Source organism: Colobus angolensis, unplaced genomic scaffold (genome assembly GCF_000951035.1).
Source record: "Colobus angolensis palliatus isolate OR3802 unplaced genomic scaffold, Cang.pa_1.0 Scaffold5, whole genome shotgun sequence".
NCBI lineage: Eukaryota > Metazoa > Chordata > Mammalia > Primates > Cercopithecidae > Colobus > Colobus angolensis.
In genome coordinates, this window is record NW_012118487.1 from 3,590,222 (window position 1) to 3,605,594 (window position 15,373).

The following is a 15,373-nucleotide window of genomic DNA, read 5'->3' on the forward strand; positions in this document are numbered from 1 at the left end:
TTATGTTGTTGGTTTTTAAATCAAGCTCCAAATACTGCCCATGTTATAAATGGCGAGACTTTCAAAAAATGATCACTATTGTATTGTGAGCAATATGCTTGTAATTTAAGTTAAAAACTTTATTTTCAAGTACACTTGGTGGTGATAAGTGGTTTATCCTGGGTAGAATTTTGCAAAGCTGCGCCAACCTAAAAAAGGAACAATGCTTCTGCTTCCACTGAACAGGTTTCTTCTCCCCATGGTGACTGCAATGTAATTTAAATTTACATTTTAGAAATGCTGGTTGGGCTATGAAAAAGAGGGACCTGGGAACAGCTGGTGTTCAGATCACTGTTATTCCAGATTAACTGTGAATTGACGCTTCCTGAACCCGACCTTCACAACATCAGAGAAGCAGTAATTTGTTATTTTTATCCAGCTAGTCTCCATTCACCTCTTCTATTTGTTTTCTCTATTTGATGGTACCCCCCCGTTCATATGTTTATTCTGGTCCCCTGAGATGTGCAAAATATATAAAATGGAATACAAATTATTTAACAGAAGTTGTGGAATTCACAGCACAGCTCTTTTAATTAAAGTGGAGTTTGGGCTCAACATGGTAGCATGCGAGTGAAGGCAGAGCCCAAAGTGCTTCAAGCTTGGCAGTCCACATTGCTTGTGTGTCTTCTGTTACTGAAAACTTAGACTTCAAATCAGATTTCCAAAGGGGTAAACAGCTCTCTCAATTACGTTCACCCATTGGCTCTTCTCCAGAGAACTTTTAACAGGAATGGGTGGGGGGCGGGGTTGGGCACAAGAATTTTTAAACTTCCGTCCATTCCTAACAAAATCGAGTGCGCTTTCGTGGGGAAGAGAGGAGAAGACAGGATTACATCTGAAAGCCAAACAAGGGCGTAAGAGAAAGCCATGGCGATGGAAAGTCATGAGTCCACAGAGGCAATCACTGACACACACAGCACGCCATGCCCTAATGTTGAAGGAAGTGTTCAACTTTGCGCTTCTGAACGATACATTTTAACACACGGCTGCCATTTCATCAAATTTATGGAGGTAGTTATATGTAAAAATAAAAATTACCATAAAGTAATATGTTGTATCATAATAATACATAAGTGTGCAAAATGCCGACAGATGTGTTGACCCTTTCACAGAGATTCAACCAGATTCGGTTTTGTAAACCTTTCAGTTGCTAAACCCTAAGACTGGATAAGCAGTCGCGTAACACAAAGCTATGATTTCACAGGAGGAAAAGGATACTGGCAACGCCTGGCGAGGACCCCACTGTTCCGGGACCGAGAGCCTCACCGTGACCTCAGATGACATTTGTAATGTGCTGCCAGCAGCCACTCCTCCCCTGTTCAAGAATCTCAACCAGATTCAGGCAGGAATACTTTTACATGCAACATCTGCTTACATGGTATCACCTTTAAAGTCCATCATTTCTACACTAATGGCTGCTGGTCTAAGGGAGTTTTTAAAAAACTATGTACCCCATAGCATCAGGCAAATAGTGTACATATTTATTTGAATAATGTCTTCTGTAAACCTATATCTCGTGAAATATCAATAAATTCCTATTTTAAAGCTTCTCTTAAAGGTAATGCTTTCCTTTCCTGTTCACACAGCATTCGATTATTTCAATGGCTACTTTCAGAGGATCAGCTAGAGGCTGATGTGTTGTTTCAATGGTTATATTATTTATGAACTGAGAGTAGAAGAAAAATTTGAGAGCAGGTTTTTGGAAAAAATGAATTTAGACAAAAATTTCGTAACCGTATGATATATAACTCCCCAAGGGAACTGACTATGTAGTCTATTAGATACATGATCATTCCTTCTGGACATACTTAAGCAATAAGACAAACAATGCGTCGAGGCATGCCTTGGAGGAAATAAGGCATGAGACTGAAAGCCAACTGGCTTAAGCATTTCACTGGTATGGAAGTTTACTAAGAAACATGCTGAAGTTTCACTATAGTAAGTACAAAAAAGGAATTTATACCAAACTCAAGGAGTTCAGTTTGAACCAATGCAACTTCCAAATAACTGAAAAACTATGAGGGAGCATTTAAAGGTTTCAAGAATGAGTCCAACTGTGTATAGGACTGGATTCTTTCAACAGATTGCTAGTGATTAAACCTGATACAAAAATAGATGTGTCTCACAAATCATATGCCAATTACTGAAATCGGAGGTGAAAATATTCTAGATTTATTTTGGGATATATATATATTTTATGGTGTATGGCTCCCAGCAGCACATGCCACTGAACTAAATAAAACTTTATGTCAGAACACTTACTTGTGTCCTATGTAACCCTTTTGCAAATAACATTCCATTGCTACAGATCTGTTCCACTGTTCTCAGAAAATAAAACGTGGGAATGTTGGAATGTCTCTTTGCTATAAGATGAAATTATTGGTCATCTCTTTGCTGCTGGGTCTTCTTTGTGTTCAACATGACACTGGAAACCAAAGCAAAATGTTCACAAACCATTTTGAAATGAGTTGGGCTAATTAACTACACATCCACCTAAAAACGCCTCCTGAAATTGGTTACAAAGTATCTGTAAACATTACTCTGGCATAGTTCATGTATGCATAATTGTTATTCTGATAAATTTTAGGGGAGTACAAATTAGGATTATACCACACTAGCAGAATGAGCACATTCTGTTGTTTATTACATGGGCACATGTATATTTCTAATCAAAAATTATTTTAAAAGTTTTCTCTATAGATATCTTCCCAGGAATAAAAGGCCTGAAGTTCAACTCTCCCTAAATTTGCTCTTTCCTATAACCACTAAAAATTATCTCCCACAGCCTAATTTAGGCATTCTATCTAAAACTACATAAAATAGATTTATGTCCTTCCATTAGAAAGAATAACATCCTCAGGCCATACTCTTCATTTGTATCACGAAGAACGTTTTGCTTTTAAACAAACTAATTATTGTATCTATTTGAGTAAGATAGGGTCATCCTAAGTATCACAAGGAGGAAATTCTCTTCCTTCGATATTTGAGTAATACCTTTTACAAGTCCACATCGCCTCTCCCATCACCTAGTGCTGTGCCCCAGCCAGATTGGAAATTCCTTTCCTTTGTCCACTTCAGATTCAAAGGCCTATATTCCTGTTTGTGATCATGGAAGGTTAAAAAATCAGACAAGCATCTGTTACACTTGAAAACAAAATCCTGAAAACATTCACTCCCAGCGATTTCCATTGCGACTCCTTCTCACACACTTCCATGGGCTCCTGCAAAATAGTGTCACGAAAACTCACAGTGAAAAATGACTGGTGCATAAACAATTCACACACAAAGGGCCAGGGACCCTTCTAGTTAGTTTGGCATCTATTTCCCTCAAGGTGGACCCTTGCATTTGACATTTCGCGGTGGCTTAGTTTTGTTTGTTTGTTTGTTTTTTGTTTTTTTTTGTTTTTGTTTTTGGAAGTGTCAAGGATCAGTTCTGTGGCACCGTCTAACCACAGACTGGGAGCAACACGCATCTGTGGCATTTTAAAATGGAATTGGCAACTGCATGACATTGAAAATGCATATTACACTTACAGTGTCTAGACTTTCCTATGTGTGCTCAGATACAATTAGTGAAGCAAAAGTATACATATCACCCCTACTGTTATTCAGTTGCTACAGAGCCATAAATGTGAAAAGCAATACTCTGAAATAAAGATTTTTTGTGTTTTTTTGCCCTAGCCCTACTTAGCAGCACAGTTTAAGTAAACACAAAAACTGTGGTTGAGATGCTTGTCTTTCCAAAGATGTAAACATCAGTCCCAGTGTCGTAAACTTTGCTGTATCGAATGAGACAGAAGATCTGAGGCAGAAGGACTATCACACACTAGTAACAGAAGCTTGCAAGCAGTTGGAAGGTTTCTGCAGCTTCTCAGCTTCATTTGTCGGCGGGTCCGTGCTCGCTCGGAAGTTGAAGGCTGGACCAGCTCCACCATGGGCCGGGCTCAATGCAGGGTTCTGACGACGGTTACTTTCAACAATGCTTGATGTGTTGGAAGCCAGGCTCTCCCGAGTACTAAAAGAGTAAAAAGGGTTTGTTTTGTTTTGTTTTGTTTGGAACATAAATAATTATAAATTGAGCCCCAGAGGAAGAGCAAATGATGTCGTTAATGGATTTCCTCTGTTGGTTCATAATGTCATATCAATATACATCTCGACTGATTATTCACATCTGCCTCTCCACCACGGGCTCCAGAAGCTTCCACAGACATGTAATAATCAGCAGCACACTCAGTGAATAAAGGGTTTTTAAACAGCTAAATGTACTTTGAAATGTCTCAAGGAAACAAACGACTTCAAAATTGGAGGTGATAGCTAGCTCTCGCAGTGGTTTTTAAAATGGATACTCATAAATACACCTAAGTCATGATTTCATTTCAGGCTGGAAATTCACTGGCATAGCCGCTCCTGAACACACTCGATAATTTTATCCTAAAGATTCCATTTTCGTTCTGGACTAGATTTTGACTTTGGGGGACTCTAAGCATGCCCTTTTTCGGGGGACCCTGAGCATTTGCTGCACAGATGAGAATAAAATTCATTTTAAATGTTTTATTCTACTGTTTCAAAATTTAACACGTTAGTTAAAATACATTATATTTTCGATAAAGGACTGTAGATTTTTTTTCCCATTGATTTGTTAAGTTTCCAGTCATTTCTGCTCCACTTCGGCAGGATTGTTTTTGTTTGGATTTTTGGGTTTTTTTGGTTTTTTTTTGGAGACAAGGTCTTGCTCTGTCCCCCAGGCTGGAGTGCAGAGGTGTGATCTCAGCTCACTGCAACCTCCGCCTCCCTGGCTCAAGCAATCCTTCTACCTCAGTCGCCCGAGTAGCTGGGACCACAGACATGTGCCACCATACCCAGCCAATTTTTGTGTTTTTAGTAGAGACTGGGTTTTGCCATGCTGCCCAGGCTGGTCTCCAACTCCGGAGTGCAAGCAATCCGCCTGCCTTGGCCTCCCAAAATGCTGGGATTATAGGTGAAATATTGTCTTTTAAAATAATTCGTATAGAATAGATGTGATTTAAAAGTTGTATTATTTTGCTCTCTCTTTTACTTTTTCTAAGTTAGAAACATTTGAATCTATTTCATTGCTTTAAGATATTTAGAACATTTAAGATTTCAAATGCATAGGGCAATGGCAGAAATCAGATGACTGGCCCAGATTGAGAAGAACTGAGTAGGTTTCCTGTTCCAGAACCTCAATGTGGCTACAAGAACTCTATCAGCTACAGAGACTGAGGAAGCCAGAAGCATTCTCAAAACATCCACTGCATGAGGCAGAGTCGACGCTTAGGAAATATTCTCTGAGAGCTGGTCCCCACATCTGACTTAAGCCTGCTAGAGCTAGTTAACAGGTCAAACCACTGCAGCGGAGACGTCCTCTCCTCTCCTTCATTCCCATCCTAGGCCGATAGCAACTCTGTCTGAATCCTGTGCTCTGAGAGCGCTTTCCAAGAGGTTATTCAAGCCTGACTCCTTGTGGCTTTGAGTGTGCTTCTCACCAAGAAGCCAAGAGTTCATTGTTTAAAAGGCAGTTTGTTCACTGACAACCAAAAACAAACAAACAAAAAAAACCCTGGAATTTTCTTGAATGTCAAGGGTGCCTCCAGAAAGGTAATCCACTTATAGAGAGAACTCAAGTTTTTCATAACGCTTATGTTAGTAAATCTGAGCAAACCTAAAGGACACTCCAAAATGTCATCACTAAAAGGGAAAGTGTTAGACTTGTCTACATGACATGTCCTCCAGGAAAATTCACCAGTGGCTTTGCCAGAGCTACCACTGAGGCATGCAGCAGGCGGAGGAAGGAGGAGGGGCAGGAAAGATGCAAAACCCCGAAGATTTCAAGACACATTCCTTTGGTTTCATTCTTAACCACTAAAGTAACTTTTTACAGTATCTGACTTCCTCCTCTCTAAAATAGAGAGTTACGATGGGATTTACCGACTCCGAGGGTGACTGTGAAGAAGAAATAAGCATCAAGGAAGAATCTGTACGCTAATAAGGTAGAAAATGTGGATTATTTCTGTTACACACCTAGCATATAATGAAATAAATAGTGACTGTGGGTTCGCTTCAGAATCCATGTATTACAAATGACGTATTTTCTATGGGAAAATACATTTTAAGGTTCAAAGGATTCACTCTTAAACCAGCTTTCGAGGGGTGGGCTCAACATTTATTGAGTGCCTGCTGTATACCAGACACCATAAACACATATTACAATAGATCATCTGAGCCGGGGTCTATCTCTACGATAAGATCCCTTCGCCCACCTTCAATCATGGCCAACATGTTAATAGTGGTGAATATGTAGAGTACTTCATCTTCTCCAAAGAATGGACTTCATTATTGTTGCAATAATGATTACAGTCTGTGACATTCACACCGAGGGCTCCAGATATGCTGACGAAAAAGTTAAAGGAGATGGAATGTTAGCAGTAAAAATATTCCTCAAATTCCAAAAGTTGGGTTTTTTTTTTAAAAGAGAGCTAATGGAGTGCAACCTTAAAAATAGGATTTCAGGATTTTATAGGGAGGAGAAATGGACCAAGTGGCTGTGTTGTTCGTCCTTCTGTGCGCATGTGTTCCCCTGGCCCCAGGCGTCTACAGCACACGTTCGTGCAATACATTAAGCAGATATAGCCCTGGCAGCCTTTGGTCTCTTGATTTTCATATTGTGTTCATCAACCAGCTTTAGGCCTCACATTTGGAATCGCAGGCTTTTCACGTCAAGACTTCTCATTTTCAATATTAGATCTCATAGCACAGTTCAAGTTTCTACCCTTTTTCCATCTACATCCCCTTTAATTCCCAACAAAAGGGACTAAAGAATTTTGGAAATGTGGCTGAACATGACTTCTGAGCCAGCACTGATACCCTGGGGCGTGGAGAAAAATCACCTTTTGGGGTCTTTTTGTTTGTTTGTTTGGTTGGTTGGTTGCAGCTTATTTACTGAAAGATTTTAATAAATGGCTTGCTTAAGCTTTTCATGTCAGGGCTGGGCATGGTGGCTCATGCCTATAATCCTAGCACTTTGGGAGGCCAAGGCAGAAGGATCTACAAAAATTTTTTTTTAAATGACCAGGCATGGTGTCACACACCTATAGTCCCAGCTACTCAGAAGGCTGAACTGGGAGGACTGCTTGAGCCCAGGAGTTCCAGGAGGCAGTGAGCTACAATCACCACGGCACTCCAGCCTGGGCAACAGAGTGAGACCGTGTCTCTAAAAAAAATTAATAAAGATTCCCATGGCTCACAGCAAGGGTAAGGTATGAGCATGATAATGCTATCTGTCTAAAATAGTCCCCAGACTGGAAGGTAAAGTCTCTAGAAGTCAAACACTTTCCTTTGCAGAACATACTCCTGGATCAGCGAGACAACTGTGTGACTTTATTATGGTGTGTAGAAAATAGTTTGTCACCTAGCTTTTAATCGAAGGGTAGTAAATACGAAAGGGGTAAATTTAGTAATTGTCTGTAGATTCTCTACTAACTACATAAAATGTATAGGTGATACATGTTTTCCTGTAGAGCAAATTCTACTTAATATTAGTGGGCAGACGTGGCTATTGTGCAAAGGTTGTCTCTTTAGAACAAGCTTTACCTTCTGCCATGACAAAGCATTTAACTTTAAGTACATAATGAAACAACTGAAATTCAACTTACTTCAAGAAATAATCCCAGTCATAAATTCTATATTCTGCACCCCAAGTTTAGAGAGAGTAAAATATTTTCTGTAGAGATACTGGTTCAACCATTTCATGAATATCTCTGTTTACCTTCAAACAAACAAAAAACTTTCAGTGTTATGCACCGGAAGGTTTTCTAGCTAGAACCCATTAAACTACTCCCAATGTCGCCTAAGCAACTATCTCCTTAGTATGGCAGCTTCCTGTCTGTGGAAGCCCAGGGGCCCAGAGGGAAAGGAGAAAGGTTTAAAACCAGCGTGTGAAAAGCAGGTAGGAGGCAGAGACTACATAATGAGAAACAGTAGAACAGAAAGACACAAGCAAAGACACCACACCTTCCACCAGCAACTGTTCTGAACTTCTACCACGATTACAGACCTTCTGTTTTGCTAATCCGGTATCCACTACTAGGAACTCAAGAGGAAAAAAGAATAGAACAGGAAAATGAAGGAAAAAAGGATAGTTAAAATAAATCGGAAAATTAATATCTGATTTGAGATAAAAAATTATTTAGCAAAAATGATTTCTCAGCAAAGCCACTTAGTAGACTAGTGGTTTTCAGGCTGAGGCCCATGGCTCCCTGAGGTCTCAGAGGCTCCTCGAGGGATGGGGAGAGGGACTGGGGCCCATAGTCTCCACTATCACCAAGGCCATCTCTCAGCTCTGTGCAGACATTAGACTTCCACACACGTGTTAACTTGGAAGAAAGGCTCCATGACCAAAATAATAATAATAATAATAATAATAATAATAATAAACCAGCCCTTTAATAAATCGCAAAGGCCTAGTATGGGATGAAGCAATTAATGATTCCCAGTTCCAGCTGTGTGATACTTCCAAAATTATCCAGGGATATAGTGAAATGATCACAACAGAATTAATTTTAATTCTTAATAATTAAAATAAATATATGAAGTACATAATCCTATCTGAATCCGTGTTAAAATTATAAGTATTGCAAAATCTTGGGAATCACAGCTGATGAGAAATGTCAATCTCTCAGTAGTATTTCTGCATCTCAGAGTCACCAATCTGGAGTAGAAGTTAGAAGGAGAATTAGGTCCCATGTTACTCGTTGAGGAGAAGAAAGAGTTAAGGAGAAAAAAGGAAGTTGCACAGACTCTTGTTTGCTTTCTGAATGCCTGCACAACTCTAGAGCTTTGGCCATGACCACTGGGCACCACTAACTCTCAACTGTCAACCCTTGGCTGAACTAACACCTACTACCAAGAAGGAACTACAATTAGACTGCAATTAGACTGCCCAAAGGGGCTCCGTCAGTTCTGCGGAGGAGAAATAAACATGGCACGTGCTTTGATCTAACAGAGCACAGGCCCCTGCCCTCGCTGTGAGGGAAGAAATATTCCATTTCTTGGCGGCGAAAGGAAGATGTGTGAGCCAGAGGGACAGGCTGCACAGAACACTGGGATCCAAATGGTAACAAGCTTCTAGATCCATTGGAGAGGTTTTGAGATCTGCTATTATATTTTCACTAGAGGGATTCCTATCCTAGCATCAATCAATTTACTCCCAACCCCTATCTTCCTCCCCTGCCCCCAGACTATTTATTCGACTCAAAAAGTGACTATTTTTGAAGGACTTAAAAAACATCCTTCTCTTAGCATGGGTGGCAGTATGAACGTAGCAGAAAAAATACTGGAAATGTTGGTTTTAGTTAGATCAGACTGATGCAAGTTTGAAGGGAGGAGCCAACCCACCAGTCCAGATTGGTGATCTCTGCAGGTGCAGAAACATTTTTTTCAATTCCTGAAAAAGAAGTCAGAAACAGATTGTTAACAATACAAACCATACAACTCTTAACCCTCATCCATAGAACTGAGACTATGAAATCAGAAACGTGTCAAGTTACGTGCATAAAGCCCCAGGCCCCGCTAGGTGCATATGTGCACAGAGACACCTCTCCCTACCGTGGGGAGTTGAATCCACTGTCCACTGTGATGCTGCTGCTGTCCATGCTGTCGAGCCTGGCTGAATGGGTGGCTCTCTGGTTGCTGCTGCTGTCGGTTTCTTTTGGGGCGAGAAGGGTGAGGTTCTTTTCAAATTTCCTCTGCAGGTCTCTTTCCTTCTCCCTCTCGAGGAGCCACTGCATGGTGCCTACGTCCTCTCTATTTTTCTCCTCCTCCGTGTTCTTGTTTGCCCCTTCCTCCGAGTCATCATCATCAGAGACGTTGTAATAGTCAAAAGAGGTTTCCTGGTTCCCTCCTGACTCCTGCTGACGTTGGGAAGCAGGCGTGGCTTGCGCTGCCGAGGTCCCCAAGGACGGTTCCAGTTTCTCACATCGGCCTGGCAATGTGTCAGTAGGTGTCTTCGGGTGAGATTTGAGGAGGGACAGGCTGGATTTGTGATAGCTGTTTACAGACAAGGTGCTGTGAAGAGGTTTGAACAGGGTGTCTTTGCTAAATATCTCTTTCCTCTTGTCCAAGCTGCTGGGCTCGGCACCATGGTGCTGGACGAGGCGTCCGTTGGCGATCCCTTCAGCCACTCCTCCCGAAGCAGCTGGGCCCCCACCCGGCCCTTTTGGTGACTCCTCCTTGTGTCCTACAGGCTCCCTGGAGGAGTGGGGGACCTGCCTATCAGATGGGGAGAGCTTTTTCACCCCTTCTACCAAAGTCAGGGTGTCATGGTCCTCCTTGTTCTTTCCCAGAGGTGATGGTGCCGTGAGCACTGTCTCACTAGAGGTGTTGCACTGGAAATAGTCATCTGTGGCTGTTTTTGTTGGACAAGAGTTGAGTTCGCCATAGGACGGCAAACTCTCAGGTGGTTTGCCTGGCTCCAAAAGGCTACAAGCGCTGGATGGTTCCTTGCTCCCACTGACTATCTCTGGAATACACACCTCTTTATAGCTTGTGGACGAAATGTGAGCCCTTTGGTGACCAACAGTCTGTGCAGGCCTTAAAGTACTGTCGTCAATGTAGGATTGACTGGGGGTCTGGTCATCTTGGCTGCAGCCTTCAGCCAGGTCTTCTGGCGTCCCTAGAGAGGAAGCACCCAGAGGGCCTTTGGAGTTATCCATGGACCTGGATCTCTCCTTGGCTTTGTTGGATCTCTCATTCCTGGACCTCCGGTCCTGGGTATGGCTGTGGCTTCGGTGCACTTTTGAGTGGGAGCTTCCCCTAGAAGGTTCAGGAAAAGGCATCTCAGTTCTCCTTTTGGCCAGTTCACCGGACACATCCCATTCTGGTGTCATGGGGAAGTGGGACTCCAGCACGTTGGTGTTGCTGTGCATGATGAAGTTATCTCCTTTGTGTTCAATGATGAAGCAGCCCTCCCTGGGCACCCTGGCAAGAGGATCACAGAAGTCATACTCTCTTTCACCTGGGATATCCAGGCGTGAACCGTCGGAGGGGTCTCCTTTAGACACTCGTGTCTTGCTGTGAGACCGAGACTTTCCATGGGACTTCCGATGAGTCCTACTCTTTTTACTCCTTCCGCTGTGATGGGCAGAGGACCCGGCTTTACTCCTCTGGGCCTTTTCCTCTTCCAGTTTCTTCATGAGTGCCGTGTGCCGCATGACATTTTCCACGGTCAGGTCTGGGTTAATGCGCCTAATGATCTCCATCTCTACCTCTCGGGGGATCGTGGCTGGCATGTCCTCGTCTCGCAGGGGCCACTCTTCAGGAGGAAACTGGGCAGAAAAATTGGCCAGCTGTTTGGTCTTGTCTTTTTTAAAACTTAGCCGGAATAACTTGAGCCCGAATTTTTTTGACTGCTTTTCACTATCTCTAGGTTTTGAGAGAGTTTCTGTCTTATAGGAAAAATTTACAGTACTTTTGCTCTTTTCAGTGGGTGGCACCTGGCACAGAGAAGGGGGGCAGTAAGGGTCTTTGCAGTCCTTGGCAGACTTCCTCTGCAGGGTGGGTGCATGCGTGCTGTGCACGTCTTCTCTGCAGCAGTGGCAGGAGTCGCAGTGGTTTCGGGGCAATGTCCTTTCCCTGACACAGCCTGAGGCAGAGGGCGTGATGGTCCCGGGTTGCGGAGAGGTGCACTGAGACCGGTCAGGTATCCTCTCGTCCAAATGGTACCATTTACTGTTAGTTCTTATGAGGGAAGGAGTTATGAAATAAGTCTGCGGGGTCACGATGAAGTAGCCATCTGGAGTTGGGTAGATTTTCCGCTCCCGTACCAGCGTGTTCAGCGTGTGCCGCAGAATTTCTTGGCTTGGGGTTGGAACACCTGAAAAAAAAACAAAAGAAAACAAAACAACAACAAAAAAATCCACTTGTGAGAATGAAGACAGAACATGTTGATTCCCGATTTCCAGGATCCTATTCATTTGCCAAGATGCCGAGTACCATGACATGGCTGGGATGCACTATTCAGACAAAGGTGTTCATTAAGTTCAGTGCAAATCCTCGCCTTCTTGGATAACTCCTAAATTACTACCCACAGAATGAGCAGATATAAAAGCTGTGAAGACAGAGATGGAAGTTAGGTGGAGACAGATTGCTACTGTTGTTATCTGTTGTTTGAAAGACAGAATATTTTTAAATGAGAGAAAAATGAAAAATGTTTTCCATAATATGATATGAAAGCAACTAGAGAAGCAGAGTGAAAGTATCTACCTTGATATTAAAAAACACATCTAACATATATGGAGGCTACCAGAGAGGAGTTGCTGTATGTGCTCATTGTTAAAGATTTTACTTAATAAACTTAATTTTGTGAATTATATAAAAGGGCAGCTAGACTTGACTACTGTTTATGATGTACCCTCTAATTTTGGAGTCATCGCCTTCCATTTGGAAACTGACTGCAGCACGGGTAAAATTCATGTAAGAATGTTCTCCTTTTGGGCGTCCGTCAGTAAGATGAAGGTGGTTTTTCTAATTTCTAACCAAAGCGCCCTAATAAATACACGAGTGAAGGCTTTGACACTCTATATCTGTTTGTCCAAAATTGCCATACTGGCTAGAATAGAAACACCAGATAAAAATGATGAAAGTTTCTTTGTATGACTGATCATTGCTTTCAAAGGGTTTTTGTGCATGTTTATGCCTCGTCTACCTTAAGAGACAGAATTAAGAGTATAAATTCTTAAGAGAGTTTAACTTCTCCAGGCTCCAGCCTACTTACTTCATTTCTTGGGTGTTCTTCATTTCTCAGTGCCAGGCACATACAAGGTGATAATACTTAGAAGATTGATCTGAAATCGGTCAGGTTGAATCGTATGAAACTGCCAATATGTAACCATCTGACTCACAAAAATAGCAGCTTCATGTGGTTCAGCCTAACACGAATAAGGCAGTGGAAGGTGGAGACCAAAAGGCTGGGGCCAGGCTGCTGGATTGAAACTCCTGCCCTGTCATTGCTAGCTGGCGTCACCGGTTGAATTACGCACTCCCCATCCCAATTTGTATGTTGAAATCCTAACCCCTAATACCCTTTTAAATATGACCTTATTTGGAGAAAGGGTCTTTAGAGTCAAGTTAAAATGAGGTCATCAGAGCAGTCTCTAATCTAATACGGCTGATGTCCTTCTTCTGAAAAGGGGAAAGCTGGAGACAGAAAGGCACAGAGGGAAGACACCGCGGAGACACAGAGAAGGTGGCCATCCATAAGCGGAGGACGGGGGCTCACAGCTCTCAGAAGGACAACCAAGCCTGCTGAGATCGTGATTCTGGACTTCCGGCCTCCAGAACCGTAGGACAATAAATGGTGGTTGTTTGAGCCACCTGCACTTTGTGACAGCAGTCCCAGCAAATGAAGACAGCTGGCACCACCTGAGGCAGCTCAGCCTCTCTGAGCCTTCATTTACTGTCATCAAAAGGTGGAGGGCAATAGTACCTGTAGCCACAGGGCTGAGGTGAAAGGAGTTTAGTGTGTGTGGAGCAGGGCACGGCACACAGAGAGTGCTCAATAAATATCAGCTGGGAGTTAGCCTCCACTTCGGGTCGGGACTCACAGAAAACCAGATTGCCTTCAAACAACGATGTGCACCAACCTAGAACACCTGGGTGAGCTGAGCTGCTTCAACTCCCCAAGTCCTTCCACAGTAGGAAATCAAGGTATTAGAAATGGCCTGGAATTCTCAAGGGGAGAAAATCCATGAATGCGAGGTAACATACACACCCATTTGCATTACCATCTTCAGAAGGCATCCTTAGTGACCAAGGCAGAAAAGGTAGCATTGTTCATAGATAATGTGTTAATATCATTATTTAATTTTTGAGTCGCATGGTTTCCTTTTAGTCTAATACTTTCCTTCTGGTAAGCTAACATTAGTTTTTACACAAACAATTTTAAGACCAATAATAACAAAATTTGTTTTTTAATTTTATAATACTTTCTGTACAAAATAGAAATGAATTTTTTTCTTTCTTTTTTTTCTTTTTTCTTTGAGACAGAGTCTCACCCTTGCACAGGCTGAAGTGTAGTGACAAGATCTCAGCTCACTGCAGTCTCAACTTCCCCAGGCTCAGGTGATCCTCCCACCTCAGCCTCTCGAGTAGCTGGGACGACAGACACACACCACCACACCCAAGTAATTTTTATATTTTTTGTAGAGATGGGGTTTCTCCATGTTGCCCAGGCTGGTCTCGAACTCCTGGGCTCAAGCGATCTTCCCGCCTCTGCCTTCCAAAGTGCCTTCCACTGAATAACTTCAGGGGACACCACTGACACGGTATATACCTTCTGAGATGAGGCACACCTCTGCACCGCAGTCTCACAAATGATGCCCACTGTCATTGTCTGGCACAGTAATCAAGATAGCAAGCCCATGTTTAAAACCGACCACATCTTAAATGGTAGCATACTTTCAGTCAACAATGTGACAAACTTCCTCAAAAACTCGTAAAGTTCATTTATAAGTATTCATGATTGACCAGTTTACCATGGCTCCTAATAAGGGAAAGCTGAGGTATGCGTGGTAAAAATAGCTATTACTATAAAGCAAAAGTTTAATTTTATTATAGAATTTGCTGACTGTAGGTCTTCCAAATGATGATCTTAGGAAACTCATAAAGCTATTAATATATAGAATCATGACTACAATGCAATCATCTTGACTTACAATTAAAACAGGTTCTCCGGTGGTTCTCAAATGAAAGAATAAAAAGAAAAATAGAGAAAAAAATAGAGAAACAATTTTCTATTTCCATAGAGTATTCGTGCTTAAATTTTCTTATGTCTTGGGTTTCCAGGTATATCAATCAAATCATGTTTAATTTGATAATGCACACTGGAAACATTCTTTGCCCCCATCCAATCCATTTTCCAGGCTATGACCTGAGGGTTTTCAGACTTAACTGAAAGTTGCTTATGTTTATGATTATCGTTTTATTATTAAGCCCTAGTACACTGACTGCTCATCTATGAAATTCAGGTTCTACCAGAAATCTGTAGGGTTGACCTGAGAAAGTGATGGTTGTGATGGATATTTAACATTTGCATACTCCACTACTTCCAGATTCGACTCTGCAAGTTTAGCATGAATTCAGATGTTGAGGGCTTAAAGAACAAAAATACACTTTACATCCTAACAGGCCTGAACCTGACCTCTTCCACACCTTTACATTTTTCAAAGCAAAAATAACTATTTAAAAACACTGCATGACACTGTGATCTACTTGGACCTACGTATTGCTTTTTTTTTTTTTTTTTGAGATAACATCTCACTCT

General features: G+C 42.0%; 1 protein-coding gene across 1 annotated transcript in view; it reads right to left on the reverse strand.

Moving 5' to 3' along the window:
- Nucleotides 1-3,417: 3,417 nt before the first annotated feature.
- The window catches only part of STOX2 (storkhead box 2), a 111,851-nt gene continuing 99,895 nt past the window's right edge, over nt 3,418-15,373 (reverse strand). Inside the window, exons 3-4 of the mRNA XM_011959556.1 lie at nt 9,661-11,926; nt 3,418-4,054 (exon numbers count right to left, since the gene is read on the reverse strand). Coding sequence (XP_011814946.1) covers nt 3,859-4,054; nt 9,661-11,926 — 2,462 coding nt within the window. The 3' untranslated portion in view covers nt 3,418-3,858. The remainder of the gene's footprint in view (nt 4,055-9,660; nt 11,927-15,373) is intronic.